The following is a 19,553-nucleotide window of genomic DNA, read 5'->3' as shown; positions in this document are numbered from 1 at the left end:
TGCTTCTCTCAGCATGATTCCATAGCCCTGTATTTTTAAAGGGCGTCAAATCTGCGTAAGTTGTCACTTCTGATTAAAAGGGAAAGGGAGCTTATGCTGCCGTTATATTTTGTCTTTTCTTCTTTGGTGGTGCAGTGAAAATTGGTAGCTTGTTTTGTCTGCCTTTTGCAAATATATGGTGCAAAAAATTGTTTTTTTAAAAAAAATCATGCAGAAATTAAGTATAGGTTTCTGGTCATCAAAAAGAACTTGTTGGGATCAGATGTAAAGGCGGATTACTTAACTGGATCAGCCTCTAGACATATAAAAACTGCAGAATTCTGCAAAACTGTACTGTGGTCAGAGTACTTGTAAAGGTAAAAAAACCAAAACATTAGTTCAAATCAAATATGTTCCATTATTCATGTTACTAACTGGAATGACTAGCTGTAAACCACAGTAGGCCACCTGAACTATGGGGTGGAAAAGAGCAGTGGTTATGGTAGCAGGTGGGTGGGAACAAAAACCATAGGTAAGTTTCCTTGCTTTGATACAAAGTGATTTGCCTCTCATAGCTTTTCTTGTATTTATCATCACAGCAAAACTGTGAAATAAAATTGGCTGATAGACAGAAACCACATTCATACATAATACTAAACCTAAAATCCTGGTTTAGTAAGCAAGGGTATGCATGAAACTATGTACAGGTACACAGAGCTCATTTGAAGCCCCTTTGCTCTTCCTTTTGCATGAATGGTTAAACAGAGGGCCTTCTCGGTAGTGGCGCCCTCCCTGTGGAAAGCCCTCCCACCAGATGTCAAACAGAACAACTACCAGACTTTTAGAAGACATCTGAAAGCAGCCCTGTTTAGGGAAGCTTTTAATGTTTGATGTATTACAGTATTTTAATATTTTTTGGAAGCTGCCCAGAGTGGCTGGGGAAGCCCAGCCAGATGGGCGGGGTATAAATAATAAATTATTATTATTATTATTATTATTATTGTTGTTGTTGTTGTTGTTGTTGTTGTTGTTGTTGTTGTTGTTGTTATTATTCAGCACCATAGTTTCCCATTGCATGTCAACCCAGAGCTGTGATTGTTGTTGAGAGACAATGGAGTGCACCTCTGGGGGTGAAATCGAGCCATTGGAGAATCACAGCGCCCGCTGTGGCTGCAGATACTGGTAACTCGCAACTGCTGTCTCCTGCAGTGTTTTCACTTCATTAACAGCACCAAAGTGACCTCTCCGGGACACACGCCTGGGCATTGTGTATGGAAGTCCTGGGCTGACCAGACAGCAAGACACCCCCACCTCTGCCTTGGTTGAAATGAAAGCAGAGAAATACATTTGGCAGCAGGTTGGTTGCAGGAGTTGCTGAAAGGAGGCGTTCAAGGCTCCATCTTAGGGACACCACTCCAGATTTGTGTAGGGTTTACTTCTTAGCCCTTTCTTCTCCCAAAGATGTCCTCAGGTTTACTCCCGAAACCTTTCTCGTGAATGGGTATAGCCGCAAGGCAAGCAGAGGTTTAGGGCAGGCTCCCTCAACATCGGCCCTCCAGATGTTTTGAGACTACAATTCCTATCATCCCTAACCACTGGTCCTGCTAGCTAGGGATCATGGGAGTTGTAGGCCAAAAACATCTGGAGGGCCGAGGTTGAGGAAGCCTGGTTTAGGGTCAGACTTTTCCTTCTCCTAGGTGACTGCCTCCCCAGGCTGATGAGTTCCATCTGCTCCACATTTCCCTCTACAACACATGCCTTCTTGACCATTGGACCCCCTATTGTTTTCATCCGCTCAATCCACCGGAACTTGTCTTTGCATGCAAGGAAATCCCTAACTCACTGAGGGCTTGAGACCCATCAGCTACCCTCACTTGGTTTAGCCAGTCAGTTGGAGCCACTTCTTGGGGTATGGCTGCTCTTGTGTGTTGATGGCTTCTTGGAGCCACAGGTGACCGCTGAGTGCAGAATGGAGACCAAAGGTGGACAAGCTACCGCAGGAGTACCATGTGTCCCCCACCAGAGGTACTACCCCTCCCCTAACACCCTATGACCAATGACTTAAAAATAAAGCAGGATGTCAAACCATGGTTTGAAGTTGACTTACTATCCTGACTTATTTTGAAGCTGTTAACCATAGTTTCCAGGCACACATATAACAGGAAACTATGCTTAAATGCTGAATTCTGTGGTGGGAGGAACAAAGTAGCTGTCATCTGGTGTATGCCAACCATTCATATCCTGGTTTTGCATTGTGGAGAAAAGTGTACTTCATCTTCCCCAAAAACAAATAGTGAACTTCATAGTTTAGTAAAGATTTGAACCAAGAGGTTCTGATTTCAACCCTATCTATATATTTTACTCCTGACCCTGCTCTCTGTCTCTCTCTCTCTCTGTCTCTCTCTCTCTCTCTCTCTCTCTCTCTCTCTCTCTCTCTCTCTCTCTCTCTCTCTCTTCCTCTCTTCTTCTCTTCTTCAGTACTTTGACTTTTACTATTTTCTTCTTCTTTTAACCAGCCCTATTTCCCTATAGGCACTTACTGATGACTAGTAAAAAGAAGCATTTGGAATTTAATTTTTGCTGAGTGTCTGCATTTTAAAGTACTCTAGATAAGTGTTCTGAAAGGCAAGTTCTACGTTTCATTTGGTGTACTGTTTAAGAAGTTTGAAAACAAAAACATTGCCAATATAGGTTTTTATCCTGAGGCCTTTCTGAGTGCTATCTCTGTGTGCCTTCCAAGTCACCCATGTTTACCGCGATATTTATACAACACTTAGACCTTTTTTTTTCATCTCTTCCTGTCATGCTAGCACATCATTGTTTTATTTCATAGCTGGTTATTTCAGAAGTAGCTATGGATGAAGAAGGAACACAAGAAAAGTGTTTTGTCTTTGTTGTTCTTGAGAGAAAATGCAGGGTGTCCCTAACAGAGTGGCAGGTATAAACTAGTTTGCCATGTGGAGATTTAGCCTGGAGACAGCAGGGGCTCATTAAAGGAGAGCACTAAGAGCATTTCCTTCACTAATCTATTCTGAAGTATGATAGCAGACCTGTGGCAGTTGCAGCCCTCTGAACATGAAAGCTGCGAGTGCTTGCTGAGTTTGTGCCATTACGCTGAATATCATGGTGAACTGACTATGCCCCAGAAAGGGTGTTTTCCTTACTAATCAAAAGCAGAGTGACCTGATTCATTATTATGTTTCCTTCAAGAAGCTGAAAGCCCCCTTGAAATTTCTGAAGTCAGCTTTATTTACATCCTGCTCATACGCTTTTGTTCAGTGCCCTAGAGGGGCAGAACAAAATGACACCATTTTAAAGTACAGAGTTTGTGTGAAAATATCATTGACCCCAGATGTGCACCATATTTTGAAAGAAAGAACAAAAGAAAGAAAGAAAGAAAGAAAGAAAGAGAAAGACCAAATGATGCACTTGACACATTGTCACTTTTCCCACTCCATTAGGTACATGGGAGGCCTGCCACAGCTGAACCAGCAAGTCCTAATCAAAAGCCTACTGAATCGAGGTATAAGTTTTGGTAGCTCATGACAAGGACTGTCTGGATTGAGGCAGGTGGCTGCCGTTCAATCCTGAGGCCTAGGAGGTATAGCTTGGAAGAGGCTGCAAGGGCCCTAATAAAAGAGAATGGAACTACAGCAGCCAGAAACTGTTGTACCCTTTTTAAGGCCATTCCATCAGATTTCAAAAGATAAGCTGAGTGAGTTAAGGTCATAGGTGGCTGAAGATTTCCATGGAAATACTATGTTCCCTTTGAGTCATTGACCATCAAGTAGCTGGTCTTTAACATTTGCCAGTGCCTATAGTGGAATTGATGCTGTTGAAGAATTGATGCTTTTGAATTATGGTGCTGGAGGAGACTCTTGAGAGTCCCATGGATTGCAAGAAGATCAAACACATCCATTCTTAAGGAAATTAGCCCTGAGTGCTCATTGGAAGGACAGATCCTGAAGCTGAAGCTCCAATACTTTGGCTACCTCATGAGAAGAGAAGACTCTCTAGAAAAGACCCTGATGTTGGAAAAGATGGAGGGCACAAGGAGAAGGGGACGACAGAAGACGAAATGGTTGGACAGTGTTCTCGAAGCTACAAACATGAGTCTGACCAAACTGCGGGAGGCAGTGGAAGACCGGAGTGCCTGGGGTGCTCTGGTCCATGGGGTCACGAAGAGTCGGACACGACTAAACGACTAAACAACAAAATAGTGGCATATCAATTAGTATATCCTTGTCAACGTTGCAGCTAAATTTCAGGACATTGAACATGCATCATTTGTGATCCTGGCCAAAGGTTACCTGCATTCTTTTGCTTGGTAATCTTCAATGTAGAGAGTGGTAGGTTGAAGGCAGAAATTTAATGGATGGTGTTAGAGGAAAGCATGGAATAGATGGATGCTGGTACTGTGGAATCAGAAACCAATCAAGGAAAACTATAGGTGTGGACACAGGAAGCTATCTTATACTGAGTCAGACCATTAGTCCATTTGGCTCAGTACTGTTTACACTCACTGGCAGCACCACACCAGGATTCCCCCCAGCCCTACCTGGATATTGGATATGAGACCTTCTGCATGCAAAGCAGATGTTATTCCACTAAGCTATGTTCCCTTCCCTAAATGGATGTGACTTCTTGTAGCAGCCAGCCTTGGTTCTTCCTAGCCTCACTACTCATTTGTCTGCATCCTATCTCTTTCCTCTCCCAGTTTTGGCTGTCAAAAACAAAACATAATTTTTTTTTTCAAGAAATGTGTATAAATATAGCTAAAGACATAAGCAGTGTTCAAAATTAGCCAGGTGCAAGGCACATTTTGTGTCTGGCACGGGTCCAACTATGACCACGCAGAGATCTCTGGATGCCAGGCTGGTGACTGGGGAAAGCAAAATGTCACTTAGAGAAGAATCTGAAATATTTTTCCTTGAAGCTTGAATTTGTTTTACTTTGGATTTTTATTTATTTTGAGATTTGAGATTTGTTGTTTAAAATACTACTACTACTACTACTACTACTACTAATAATAATAATAACAGCCACTGGTTAGGAAGTGGTGCCTAGAAATTCCATTGTGGTGACTGCAACTTAGGTTTAAGGTGCCATTTGAAGATCAGCTTATATATCTGAGTTTCTAAGAAACAAAATGATATGTGAAAGATGCACGTGGATAAGAAAATTAAAAGGTCCTATCATGTATACTGGTCATCACTGCACTCACAAAAATGCTTTATAGCATTTCAAGGTCAGCCAGATGAGAAGGAAAATTGGAAGGGTATGGAATATACGGTCAGAGCAGGTGATATATAGTCAAAGCAGGGACAATATATTCTGCATTAATGCAAAGTAGATACACACTTTTATAATGTACAGAAACTCATACCTCTGATGACACAGAGAGGCTGCCACTTAACAATTTTTTTGTCTTCTACACAGGAATGGCATTGGCTTTATGTCTTGTAAAGCAGTTAGTGCATGACTAGTGTAAAATAAACACTAAAGAGCAGAAGTAATGCTCTGATTGCTGCATTTACAGTGAAGTGAGAAATCAATATGTATATTGTAATGCAATTAGGTATTTGGCAAAGGTGGTGAAGCCGCTGGCAGTATTTGGCTAAGCTGCCCTAACATCAAACACACACAAAAGGTCTGAGCAGATAGAAGGGTCTCTAACAGAACAGTTTTGATTCTATGGAGATGGAGGGGTATGGCAAACAAAAGGAAATAAAAGAAAACATGGGTCTTGGAAAGGTAGAAGATGAAGGTTGGGTTGGCAGCAGGCAAAAGGAAGCTGGGAGAATGGGGGGAGGGGTAGAGCAATGGAGAGCTGGAACCAGAGCTTGCTTTCTGCTTCTGCTAAACCCTGAAATTTGTTTTCAGGCTTTAATCCTGGAGAATATGAAGTGAGACTATATGAATAGTCTCAGGGTCACCCCTGAGAAGGTTCAGAATTCATCTTTCTCACCATTGTATGAGGTCCTCTTGGTAACAGTTGCTGTTTCCATTTGGGCTTGAACCCAGACATTTTTTGTACTGGCTGGAAGAAGTGCCCTAGAGTAGTGAGGGCATCAGAGGAGAGAGAGACGAAGTTCATATTGATTTGAAACAACTTGCCAAATCTTTGGCTAGAGGCCATATCTTACGTGTTTTTTGCTTGAGTCATTTGGAAGCATCTGTTCACTCCCAGCGTGGTGCACTGTTGTCTGGACTGAATAGGTTAAACTGTTGAAATTGGAGGGAATAATTACAATAAATGCTCTATTGGTCCCTTCCCAGCAAACTCTTCTATGAATGGAGGTGTTTTTAGCAAGGCATTGCTTTCTTGACTCATTCCCCAGTTCTTCTTCTTTCAGCATCTGTTCTCTGGGGAACTCCAGCTACCAAACCACATTACTCTATTAGTTCAGTATTTATTCAGTGCTTATTCCATGCTCCCTAGAAGTTGTGGCAAATGACCGAAACTTTTTCCTCCTCTTGCTGTCCCTCCCTCTTCCAAACTTGTCACTATGTTAGTTGAAGTGCATAGGCTTGACACTAATGATGGAAACCACTGCAGAATCACAAGTGGAGCAAATGCTCCTTCCTGCTATGCTGTAGCAAACTTTTTGTTTGTTTGTTTTTATTTTACGAAAGCTTTCTAATAATGAGGAACTCAATTACTGCCATGGAACCTTTTGGGTAGCCTGTCATTATAGGTTTAATTAGCGTGATTTACTTATATACTCTCTCTTTTTTCATCTGCAGGTTTTGCATGCAGAAGAGTGTGAGACTGGTACCGGGAGTCACGCTGGATTTAATAGAGAAGTAAGCACGATTTCGGAGACCTTTAAAAACTTCTTATTTGCCCAACTTTACTTTTTCCAATTTATTTAACTGTAGATTCTCAAGTTTCTTGGAGTGTGTCCTTCCATCCCATATGGCTGTTTCGTCAAAGCAACCTCACAAATACAAAGGCTGTTTTTGTAGCCAAAGGGCAGTCCCCAAAGGTCAGACACCGGCTTATTTATTTTCTGAAAGGGGCAGGGACATGAGCCAAAGCAGAGCTAGGTATCCTGAGACTAAGTAAAATAAAGAGGAAGAGATAAGCCTGATACACACTACAATTGTGTTTCCCTGTTGTAAGGCTACATTTTGTAGTCAACATATGGTGGTGATGATCTGTGTGTTTTGGCCTTCAAGAAGGGGTAGGAATCACAGCACAGCTACAGGGGTGGTCTCTACCCACCTCTGCAGTCATTGCCAGTGTTCTTTTTGGAGGGTGGGCAGAATTATGCATGGGCAGAATTGATATGCTTTGCCAAGAAACCCTGACACCACAGTTGCTCTAACCCTCTTTTCAGTTCTCTTTATTATTGCAAAAAGAAAATGTGACTGAGGGGCGTGGTCTTCTTTTATCTGTATTTGCCCTCGGGGATGGCACAGTTGTTTTGGACATGCGCTATGGTTTCATATTGGACAGCTCTTTGGACGGCCTTTTGTCAGCGGAACAGGGACCAAGGCAATCTTCAGTGATTCACAGCTCCCAACAACCCCAACACCACCTCTCATGCTGCTGCAAAGGGTCTCACGGACTTCTGGAGGAGATTGGCGGTTGCCTGGAGGAGCCTGTGGAAGGGGAGGGAGAACCTCTGAAATTTGCCTCTGCCCCTGTTGTGCTAAGGCTCTGTCTAGATCCAAGAGCTTTTTGTCAGCAGAGGGGCACCAATTGGATGCAACCCATTAATCCTATTGGTAGGAAAGTTTCCTAGTGCTATGGTAGCAGGAGGATTGTTTAATTGGCAACATCACTTTATTGTGTCCTGAGTATTTTTAAGGATGGTGCCTCTCTTTGGTGAATGTGGTGAGTGACTAGCCATCCTTCCAGGTTTGTATCTGCTGCATCCAAAAGCAAATAAATCCCACAAGAAGCTCTAAGGTTCCTCTGCGGCATCAGCTTGGATTTGGCATAGCAAAACTACCCATAACCTTCCACCCTGACCAGCATAAGATGGTCATAAGGCTTGGTATACATTGGCACTTCCTTCTTTAGAGCCCATGGCTCCTCAGCCAGGGTTAGCATTGTTCAGTTGGACTTATCAAATGCACAGAGATTCAAAATTACATACACTAGCTTGTTTGCAACTTTAACGTATTTGTCGTTTTATGTTACTACTGTAAAGTATAGCTCAATACAACATTGATCTTTTTTTAAAAAAAAAAGTGAAGCTACTATTTGTTGGAGGCTTAAACAACGCTCATAGAAGAGGTTTAAGAAAATTGAATATTTATTGTTGTTGTGTGCATTGACTTTTTTAACACATGTTGACATTAAGGAATTTGTACAAGAATTTTGCCAAAGTTTCTGCTTGCCAATCTATGGGAAATTTGTACCATATGTTCTTAGGCGATGCTCTGAAATAAATTGATTTTGGTGGGGTGACGTTGTGTTGTTTCCCTACCACATTTCTTTTAGCCTCTGGAAATTGGCCAGCCTTTAAAGTACACAAAGGTGCCTGGAAAGTGTTAAGTAGTGAGATAGTGCAGTGTTAGTACTTTCTGAAAGCTTGGGTTAAGAAAAGCTGATATTACTGGCACTGCAGCATGCCTGCAGATGAATATGCATTGAGAGCTCTGCCCTTTATCCAGTGCTGGAGTAGCATGGCATTGCCGGAGGCCTAATGAAGTGCACTGGCATAGATCATGATGTGGGTTGCATAGCTGCAGCAATGCACAAAAGGAAGTTTGCACTGTGCTTGCTTAAGCAACGACTCTTTTCAGCCACTGCAATCATTCTCTCTTATAATGTCTAAAATTCCTCCTGCATCTTGACTATCTGCCAAAAACTTGTGAAAAGACAAACAGCTTATTCTTTTGCATCAGTTAGCTGCACTCTTTTGGGCTCTGTAAACCTACCATCCAAGCTGTATGGTATGATAGAAACAGATACTTTCCCATTTCAAGGCAAGCTGACAAAAAACAGATATGGTTTTATTTTCCCCAAAGATGGTTTGGTTTATGCAACCCTGACCTGGATATGGAAAGGTTAAACTAAAACCTTCCGCATGTGCATTTTTGCAATGTTCCTGTAGGTTGCTTTGGTGCAGAAAGAGATGGGCTCTTTTGAATCATGGTTCAGTGATGATTTGCACCTTTTCTCCTTATACTTCTATTTTGTATCGAAGTACAATTGAGTGGGAGCAATTAATAAGAGATAATTTGATTTTCAATATGTCTTTCCCTTAGAAGCATTCCTTGTCAAGCAAGATAAATGGGAAGAACATATTGTGGACTCATTTTGGTTTCTGATGTGCCTCTTCAAAAGCAATTAGTCTCCCCGCACCCACCCATTCCACCTATCAAGGCTAAAATTTTGATGCAAAGACACCTAAATGCATTATAATTGTAATGAATAGGGGTGCAGGTGCATGGGCATAATTGAAATGCTTTGCCAAGGATTCCTAAGATACAACAGTTCCTCTAGCCCTCTTTCAGTTCTCTTTATTACTGCAAAAAGAAGATATTCACAGCAGAATTTGGCAGCTAATGCAAAATACCACAGTTTTCAAAGAGTTTTTGCAGGAAATAGCTGTGACTGCAACACAATAAGCACCAAGTCTCAGCAGCTGGCCCAAATCTTCCGAGACTCAGTAGCTTCGTAGCAGATAACTGGCTAGAAATAGCAGATATTTCTAAAGGGTAGTCCAAAGTTTCCTGTTAATTTTCTGCCACAAAAATTGTGCTTCTGGTTTTCCCGTCCTTTCTTCTGCCGCATCTGACACTGTCCTGTCACCATTCTCATTCAGTTTAAAAGATTTACAACAAAGTAATATAATTGAGCAAGCATGTTCTTGTTGCATAATTTAGTTCCTTGCATTACACAATCTTCTGGGTTGTTGTTTTTAAGTGTGACATTAGAAGGTTTTGTTGAAGATTTCCACTTTAGATCATTGTTCTTGGTTTTCTAGTTAAGAGGATTCTCCAGAGCTGCAGCCACTGGCAGGCTGTCTTAATTGGTTTACCATTACTATTTGAGATAGAACCAGTATGGAGGAGTTGTTAGAGTGCAGGACTAAGATGTGGGAGAACAGGGTTCACATCCCTACTCAGTTATGAAGTTTGCTGGGCCTACCTCACAGGGTTCTTGTAACTATAATATGGGAAGGAGAACCATGTATGCCACTTTGAGCACCTTGGAGGAAAGGCAGAATATAAATGTAATACTAAAATAAATAACAAATGTGGACCAACTTCAGCCTTGCAACAATCTACTTTGTGTTTGACTTCAACCTCAACTGAGCCAGCAACAATTTATCTGATCGAGGGATCACAGTCATTCACAACTGAAACTGCATCTTCGAGCCATTCAGCGTGATGCTGAAGTTTGTAATGGAATACAAACCTTGGTAAGTCACTGCCTTTAACTTCATGGCTTGTGACTGCGAAGTACTACTTGCCTCCAGTTGTGGCTGCCCCTATACTACAAAGTTGAGTGGATATCCTTCTTTTGGCACCCACACCATCAGAGCTGAATTGGGTGGTTACAGAGCAGTGGGCCTTCTTGGTAGTGGCACCTCCTCCCACCGACGTTTTAATCCTCTGTACATTGCTATCTTGATTCTCCGTTTGTTTTTCATTCTGCTTGCTTTTAAAACTGCTCTTGCTGTGGTGTGTGAATGATTTTGTTTCCTCAGTTACAATTTTAACTCTTTGTAAGCTACCCTCGCAACCTATTGAAGGCTGATGTATACATAAAACAATAAAATAAAATAAGCAGATTGTTTCCATGGTACCTTTCTGAGACAAAAGGAAAAAAGGAAGGGGGGACGACTGCCAGACCTAGCACATTGGTGTTCTGGATTCCAGGATGTTTGCTGCAACCAAGAAACAGCTTAGGACTCAGAGCATAAAGGCAACCATAATTTTCCTGTAGCCTTGGAACCCAGCGATTGTTCTTTGAATCTGGATTGTTTGCTGCTGCCACCACCAGCGCTCATGGAGTAGAAGGTATATCCTCCTACCCCAGGATGGGTGTGTGTGTGTTTGTGTGTGTGTGTGAAGATCTTCCTCTCTGTAAATGCCACTGGGCACTAATTTGCCCTAGCATCACCATTCTGAGGTTGGAAGGAAGGAAGGAACTGGCACCCTACCAGGAATTCATTGGCAGTCGACCCTATAGACCACAACTAATGCTGTGCACACCTCTAAGAATGCCAGTGAAGATTGGATTGCCCTATCTAAAATGTCAAGTTCTGCCTTGCTGATTTGCTCAAGTAGATCTCTGTCGAACAATTTGTCCATTTCGTTCCAGAACAAGTTCCAAAATGGAAAGCTGTCGCCTTAATGGCTTTATCTACTTCAGTATCAGTAAATCTTCAGTGAATAGTGCTTGACAAAAATGAAGCTGCGTCAGACTTGTGCGGATTTTCAAGTGGAACCGTACTGCCATCTGAGATTGAAGGGGTACATTAAGAATAGGGCCCATGCCTGGGCCACTGTACCCAGTTTGAGCCCTGTGCCAGACCTCTTCCCTAGCCCTGCCTTTGGAGCATTCCTTTTTTACTGGAGGGCATCTAGAAAGTAGGGTAAAATGCATTTTAATGGACTAGGAAATTTTAACAACCGCATTTACAAGTATACAAGAGCTGTATGTCTGTGATGCGTTCATACTTAGTTGCACAATTAAAGGTTTATATGCAAGCTGCATGTGTATGTGAGTGCATCTCTATCCCCTGCACATCCACAAAGCCAAGAAAACGTTTGTTCACCCTTGCAGACTGGATGCTTGTAATAACATGATCATCTTCTCAAATGCAGCTTTGGAAGCCCAGCCATAACTGTTCTTTCTTCAGTATGAGAGAGCTTTCAAATTCACAGTGACTTAGATGAAACACTGTTTTTCCACCTATCACTTTGACAGCCAGTGTTCAATCTTTACCCATTGAGTAATATTTGCATGAAACACCAGAAAAGGGTAGGAAGGTCAGTCAGAAAGTGGAAAACAGTCATTCCCCCTATTGCCCTCCTTCACTCCCAAAGCAGTGTGCTGAGAATGTGTTGAGTGGCTTGGCAGATGAGCAAGAAGAAGAAGAGGAGGAGGAGGAGGAGTTTGGATTTGATATCCTGCTTTATCACTACCCGAAGGAGTCTCAAAGTGGCTAACATTCTCCTTTCCCTTCCTCCCCCACAATAAACACTCTGTGAGGTGAGTGGGGCTGAGAGACTTCAGAGAAGTGTGACTGGCCCAAGGTCACCCAGCAGCTGCATGTGGAGGAGCGGAGACGCGAACCGGGTTCCCCAGATTATGAGTCTATCGCTCTTAACCACTACACCACACTGGCTCTCAGAACAGAACAACCCTTCCATTTATCTTCTCCCTTTCCCGCTTCCATATGAACACCATCTGAGAAATTAGCTGTGAAGTTTTTGACTGGGTAGATCAATATTCAAAGCAAGCTCAGGACTTATGAATCAAAACAATCTTACATGGAATGTTTTGTCTGCTCCCAGCTGTGCTCTGCAAGAAAAGAACTGGATTGGTCTGCTGTTGGATACCTAGACCTGGATTTGATACTGCATGACCTGCACAGCACAGGCTAATCTATATAACAGAGACTGCTTGTTGCTTAGTACAAATCCTGCCCAGACTGACTGAACCTGGCAGGGTAAATAAGGCTTCTTGGTAATGACAGATTATGTAGGAAAAGACAAAGAGAAATCTCTTTGGCTCGCCACATTTGAAAAAGAAGATTGCTGCTAAGCCAGGCTTGCAAATCTGTTTGGTAAAGTAAATAAGAAAAGAGGAGAGTGACTGCAGCTCTTTCATTTGTCTTGGGGACTGCTTTACATATGAACTTTGGCCCTTAACTTAAAAGCTGTGTAGATTTTTCAGGCTTTGTTTCTCTTATGCCACCACTGAGCACATCAGAATTCATTTTTCCTGCTGTTTGCAGCATACTTCATGTATTTTTCATCACAGTAATCTAGGTCGCATACTGCATGCTCTGCATTGGTGTTTTATTCTGAAGGTTCCAGCAAATTTTTCTTTGCAATCTGTATTTCAGACTGTAGAATTAAAAGTATGTGCTGTTAAATAACTCATAAAGCTGAGCATGGCTTGAGGGAGAAATGCCTTCAATCCTGAAATAATCTGGTTTTTTAGGCAACTGATTCGTACCTCCCTCTTTCTTGTCTTGTGATTGAGGAGTTCAGCCAGCTCAGGGAAGGTTTTTCCAATAACTGTTAGTTGGTTTCAGTAATCATATCTCAGTGAGACAGCAGCTTCTGCTTCCCCATATTGGGCAGGACGTGAATCCTGTGCTCAAAAGTAAGTTGCACCTATTGTCTGTAGCTCAGTGGTAGAGCATCACCTTTGCATACAGAAGTCCCGGGTTCAACTCCTGACATCTACAAGTAGGGCTACAGAAAACCCTGGGGAGCAGCTGCTTATGTATTTTACAAAAAGTCTTAAGTGGTTTACAAAAAGCTTGTCAGCATCCATACTGGATGTACGATTGATCTGACTTCATAAACCGAGGTACCACTGTAAAAATCTTCTTGTTTGTTTGGATAGGAACAGCAAGCAGGTCTTGGATTTAGACTACAGCCAGGCATTGTGTATATTGGTATTCTATGGAAGTGTTTGTTTTTTTAACAAACCTAGAATACAGCAAAGAATCTCAGCTCTCTCTAAAGAAAGAGAGAGAACAAGTTAAGCATCTAGTAAAGATGTGATTGAAACTCGCAATCTCAGAAGCCAGAGGACTTGCTGAGTAAGATTCACAGGGGGTGAGGAACAGTTTCATGCATCACCCCACTCTAGCTCCTTAAATAGCAGAAGCAGGTCTTGCAAAACAGTGAAAACAACAGAGGAAACTACACACAGGGAAAAAATGTGTAAATTAATTCATTTATTTAAAATATTTATATATTTGTATCTCCTCCTGCTCAGGGTGGCTTGCAACTTGTTCTTAACTAAAACTCATTAATATTAAAATCACATAATTTAATTCACCTGAATTCCATTTTGGGGGACAGAATTTAGCTCATGGTTGCATGAAATGTTGTTTGGTTAATGTTGAAGTCTCACAGCCTCAGGTATCACCAATATCCATATTGAATTAGCAAGAATTTCCCCTGAAGTCTCCTTGGCTAGAGACTTGGGATGTCTGTTTTTTCTTGTGTTATGTTGTGAGATTGCATACTAAATATGATGAGCACAGGCCTGACTAACAGTAGGAAAATACATTTCATGTTTGTGCAGGGATACCAAATTGTGTCTCTCACCTGAGGTTCTATGCATTATCTGAAGAAGAGGCGGCATGTCAAGGGCATTGTGAGAGTCAGGACCCGGGAATGGTACTGAGACTACTGTTGGCTTCAGTGCATCTAAGTGTACCTACTCTTCAATCATGCTGGAGTTGGTCACTTGTTTGGGCAGCACCTGGGTTGGTGATGATGGAGACTGAAAGAGTTACCATTTGATTACAATATTCCTGAGGGGAAGGAATGTTCTTGCATCTGGGCAGAAGAAAGATTGATTATTAAGTATTTAGCTCTGACTCTAGAATAGTTAGCTTTAAATTATTGGTGCCGCTGTAACAGTTTCACCTCCTTATGTATTGTTACACCCCCCCAAAAAAATATATCTCTGAACCACGCAAGATTCCAGGTTTTTCAAGTGCTTACTCAGGGTTTGTGTTTCCTTTTGGAAATGAGGCACAGTGGAGACTGTGGTATCTTTTTGATATATGGTTTATTTACACATTTTTGATATATGGGTTATTTACACACCTGAGCCTATGATGGAGTGGTTCAAAGTATTACAGTCCAAGAGGGTGCTGTTTCTCCCATTGCTGCAGCCTTGGATCAAAGGAAGAAAGACGAAAGAAAGAAAGAAAGAAAGAAAGAAAGAAAGAAAGAAAGAAAGAAAGAAAGAAAGAAAGAAAGAGCTTTTCCCCTCAGTCACATCATCACCACTGGAATCCTTAACAACTGTCCCTCTTTTGGCTCTGCTCACTATCTCCAAGCTCAGGGAACAACTCCCTCCATTTTCTGGCTGGCACAGAGTCTTTGCATTGTTAATCGCCCATTACTTTCCTTTGGTTCTCCATGATGACTCTTCTCCTAGGCGATATCCTGAGCATGGAAAAACTGGTTTGACACTGTTAAATCCAGCGTTTGGCAACCCATCTCATTAGTGCAAGCGTAGATTAAACACCCAGGAATTTAGGGGAGGATCTGGCACCCAGGAATTTAGGGGAATCAGAAATTAGAAGGGGAGTCCAGTTACCCACAAACTCATCAATAAAGTGAGCAGCAGTAGTTAAAAGGATGAAAGAGCTGCTTCAGAACATCTTCTTTATCTTATCTCATCCTGTCCATAATTGAAGTGCTTATCCTACTATGTGTTTTTATAGTGGTCTTCTCTAGACAGAGGAATTGAAGGTTTTCTACGGTTTTCTCAGGAATGTGGGTGTTGGTGTGGGTATGTGTCAGAACCAATGAAATCAACAGAAAATGTATTTGTGCAGTGAATGCTGTGTAAATTGGGCAGCTTTCTTTTGCATTTTTGTGTTATAAATAGCCATTATGGTTGAAAATATTCTCAAGGCTTCCAAATGGTACATTGAGAGCAAAGAGAGGAGCTTCATCATTAAACCACCGAGTATTGATTAAGCTGTCAGGGCATTTGCCAAACTGGATTTATTGTGTAATTGGGGGACTTGCTGTATGTCCTTATGGCAGTCATTTCCCCCCTTCCCTCCCCCCCCAAAAAAACCCAGAGATTGAACCAAGAAGTCCTTCTAAAACTCTTTTTTATTAAAACAGACAAGACTGATTTCTCTCTCCCAACATCAATTTTAGCCCACCTGGGACACTTGCAACTTCTGTTTCTTCCCAATCATTCTCATGGATGCAGCAATAGAACCTTGTTAAACAATGAAATAAGCAGTGTCAAAGTATGTTAGCCTGCATAGGAAAGCTCAGCTTTGGGAAAGGAGTGATTTTTACCTGCTACTTTTGTTTTAACCCTCGTGCAAAATTTGGGCCACTGAAGTAATCAGTGGCACCCAAACATTCCTTGAGCCTTCTCTAAAGATTAATGGAGTTAAACAGACACTATGAAAGGTTGCAGTGTTAAAACCTAATGTTAAAAGAGTCACTATGCTAGCAGTAAATCATTTTGATTTTGTACTTACATGGCTCAGCAGGTTTCAAATGCAGCATGCACTATAAGTTGTAGCTGTCCATTGTATATATTTCCCCCTAAATGCATCTAATTTAAATATCACAAAAAGCGTTTGATCGTGGAAGAATGAGATTTAAAAACAACACATCATATACAAATAGCAGCTGCCTACTTGCACAGATAGGGGAATGCACACATGGGCCCAGCCCATAGCTGTCAACTTTCAGATTTGAAAATAAGGGATCAGCAGCCTCACCTGTCCTGGGGACAGTTTACGGGATATCTAACAATCCGGGATAGCAGTGGGAAGCAGCGGGAAACAGCGCTGGAATAAGGGAATTTGCCACAAAAAAAGGGAAGGTTGGCAGCTATGGCCCATCCTAGTCCTGTGGCTGTAATTTGTTTCAATATTTATTTTTAAAATACTGTGTCTGTGATATGTTCGTGGATTACACACAATAAATTTAATGTGCTTGATGGTGATGATGCTTTTGAATAATAATATTTTAAAAACTGATAATTCTTAACATATGCACAGTCACTGTTAGTAGAATGGTGAAGGAACCAACCAGAAATTGAATAGCGGTTTGTTTTCCTCAGGTACAATTTGAATACCAAATCACATTAGGCTCATCAATGGTTATCAGATGGTGTTGGAGTCACTGTCTTGCAGGTAATTAGGATTTGTTTGTATATGCTTGGATTCCAAAAAAAAAGTGTAAATGAAGAAAGAAATTCAGAGGAACTGCCTCTCAGTTTAGACACTACTATTAGCACAAGAATGGAATAACAAAAACCATCACCAGATTCTGTGGGGCCTTTGCAAATTACAACTAATAGTTGTAGCTTGATGCAGTGGTACCTCAGGTTACATACGCTTCAGGTTACAGACTCTGCTAACCCAAAAATAGTACTTTGGGTTAAGAACTTTGCTTCAGGATGAGAACAGAAATTGTGCTCCGGCGGCACAGCAGAAGCAGGAGGCCCCATTAGCTAAAGTGGTGCTTCAGGTTAAGAACAGTTTCAGGTTAAGTACGGACCTCCTGAACGAATTAAGTACTTAACCCAAGGTACCACTGTAGAAGGGTGGGGGGAAGTATAAAGATCAGTTTGGAAAAGGATTATATTAGCAGCATTGTAAGGTAAAGGGTAAAGGGGACCCCTGACCATTAGGTCCAGTCGTGGCCGACTCTGGGGTTGCGGTGCTCATCTCGCTTTATTGGCCGAGGGAGCTGGCATAGCTTCCAAGTCATGTGGCAAGCATGACTAAGCCGCTTCTGGTGAACCAGAGCAGCGCATGGAAACGCCGTTTACCTTTCTGCCGGAGCGGTACCTATTTATCTACTTGCATTTTGACATGCTTTCAAACAGCTAGGTTGGCAGGAGCATGGACCAAGCAATGGGAGCTCACCCCGTCGCGGGGAAGCAGCATTGTAGTAGAAAGCTAATATGGAGCGGGGGTGGGGGGGGCTTCAGGGTTAGAAGGGAAGCTTGGAAGAGCCAGCTGTTATGTTTAAGACAGGCACACTTAAGTGTTGAGCATGTTAGTCTTCAGGACAGCAGTAATGGCAGGACAGAAGACAGAAGAAGTAAATGGAATAAAACCATGTGCAACGCTTCTGCCCTTCCCAAAGTTTCTCATTTTATTCTGATATATCTTGGAATCACTTCAGGCTTTATATACCGTATTTTTCGCCCTATAGGACGCACTTTTTCCCCTCCAAAAATGAAGGGGAAATATGTGTGCGTCCTATGGGGCGAATGCAGGCTTTCGCTGAAGCCTGGAGAGCGAGAGGGGTCGGTGCGCACCGACCCCTCTCGCTCTCCAGGCTTCGCGGACCTCTCCGCAAGCAGCGGGAGCGCTCCCACTGCTTGCGGAGAGTTGCCTGCATGCCGAAGCCTGCCCTCGCTGAGCTCAGCGCGTCCAGGCTTCACGGACCTCTCAGCAAGCAGCGGGAGCCAGCGCTGGGCTCCCACGGCTTGCAGAGAGCTGCCTGTTTGGGGGCTGGGGTCAGGGGAAGCTTGGGCCTCCCCAGCCCCGCGCCTGGGGGGGAATTTTTTTTTCCTCTTTATTTCCCCCCCAAAAAACTAGGTGCACCTTATGGGACGGTGCGTCCTATAGGGCGAAAAATACGGTAATCATTCTCTACCATGTGGTTCAGAGTTGATGGTCTCTGCTTTGCAGTGACTTTGATAATTATTTTACTCTTATTTTCGGTTTTCAAAATGGGTTTTGCTGAAGTTGGTGTGTGGGGAGTCGACCTTCCCAAGATCAAAGAGCAGTTTGGCTTTTTGATCTTTTTACTGTGGCCACTACAGCCCATGGGGCATTTTCTCTTTGCTGTAGGATAGATTAGAAATCTGATTCGTCATTCAGCATATCCTTTGGACATTTCATTGAACTTTGAAGCAGTTGTTCCCAACTGTGTCTCTTCAAACATGGGGGGGGGGGCAAATTATACACTGTTTCTGGATAAGTAGGCAACTGACTTAGTCAGAGGGACTGGGATTGAGTGAACTAAAAAAATCAAAAATTAAGTACAGTAATTGTGGAAATTTGTATTGCCTTCACATATCCTCTGAAATCCTGTAAAGAGATAAGTGAAATGGGAATTAATGCCAGCACTGCAAATTTGGAGAAACAACCAGTCTGGCTTTACAGAAACATGAGCCACAGGAATATCAGCTGTCAGCATGATACCTTGAATGAGCCTAGACTTGTAATGCTCTCTCTGTTGCATGGAATCACGGCAAAATTTTTAGTTCTTGGGGCACCTTTCTTTCCTTTGGTTCCAGTTGTAGGAAAAGTTTGTTCCTTTTGTTTTGCAACATTAGTACCCGACAGCCAAGCTTACCTTATCTACATATCCATAGTTTGTAGTAATCAGGGCAGTAGCTTGGCAATTAGAAGCAGCTAGATCAGGACAAAGTATACAGTGGTACCTCAGCTTACATATGCTTCAGGTTACATACGCTTCAGGTTACAGACTCTGCTAATCCATAAATAGTGCTTCAGGTTAAGAACTTTGTTCAGGGTGAGAGCAGAAATCGTGCTCCTGTGGCGCGGCAGCAGCAGGAGGCCACATTAGATAAAGTGGTGCTTCAGGTTAAGAACAGTTTCAGGTTAAGAACGGACCTCTGGAACGAATTAAGTACTTAACCTGAGATACCACTGTACTACAGTGGTACCTTGGTTCTCCAATGGCTTGGCTCCCGAAAAAATCGGCTCCCAAACGCTACAAAACTGGAAGTAAGTGTTCTGATTTGTGACTGTTTTCTGGAAGCCGAACATCTGACACGGCTCCCACTTGACTGTAGAAAACTCCTGCAGCCAATTGGAAGCCACCCCTTGGTTTTGAACCGTTCCGGGAGTCGAACGGACTCCCGGAACAGATTAAGTTTA

General features: G+C 42.4%; 1 protein-coding gene across 2 annotated transcripts in view; it reads left to right on the top strand.

Annotated features, from left to right (window-relative positions):
* Nucleotides 1–19,553, top strand: part of RPTOR (regulatory associated protein of MTOR complex 1) — a 302,464-nt gene that overhangs the window by 132,562 nt on the left and 150,349 nt on the right. For both annotated transcript variants that reach the window (XM_081899559.1, XM_081899558.1), the window contains exon 7: nt 6,727–6,786. In XM_081899559.1, the coding sequence (XP_081755685.1) occupies nt 6,727–6,786 (60 nt within the window). The remainder of the gene's footprint in view (nt 1–6,726; nt 6,787–19,553) is intronic.

Source organism: Podarcis melisellensis, assembly GCF_964234715.1.
Source record: "Podarcis melisellensis genome assembly, chromosome: 2".
In the NCBI taxonomy this organism is placed as follows: Eukaryota; Metazoa; Chordata; class Lepidosauria; order Squamata; family Lacertidae; genus Podarcis; species Podarcis melisellensis.
This window is presented reverse-complemented; position numbering and strand designations above follow the sequence as displayed.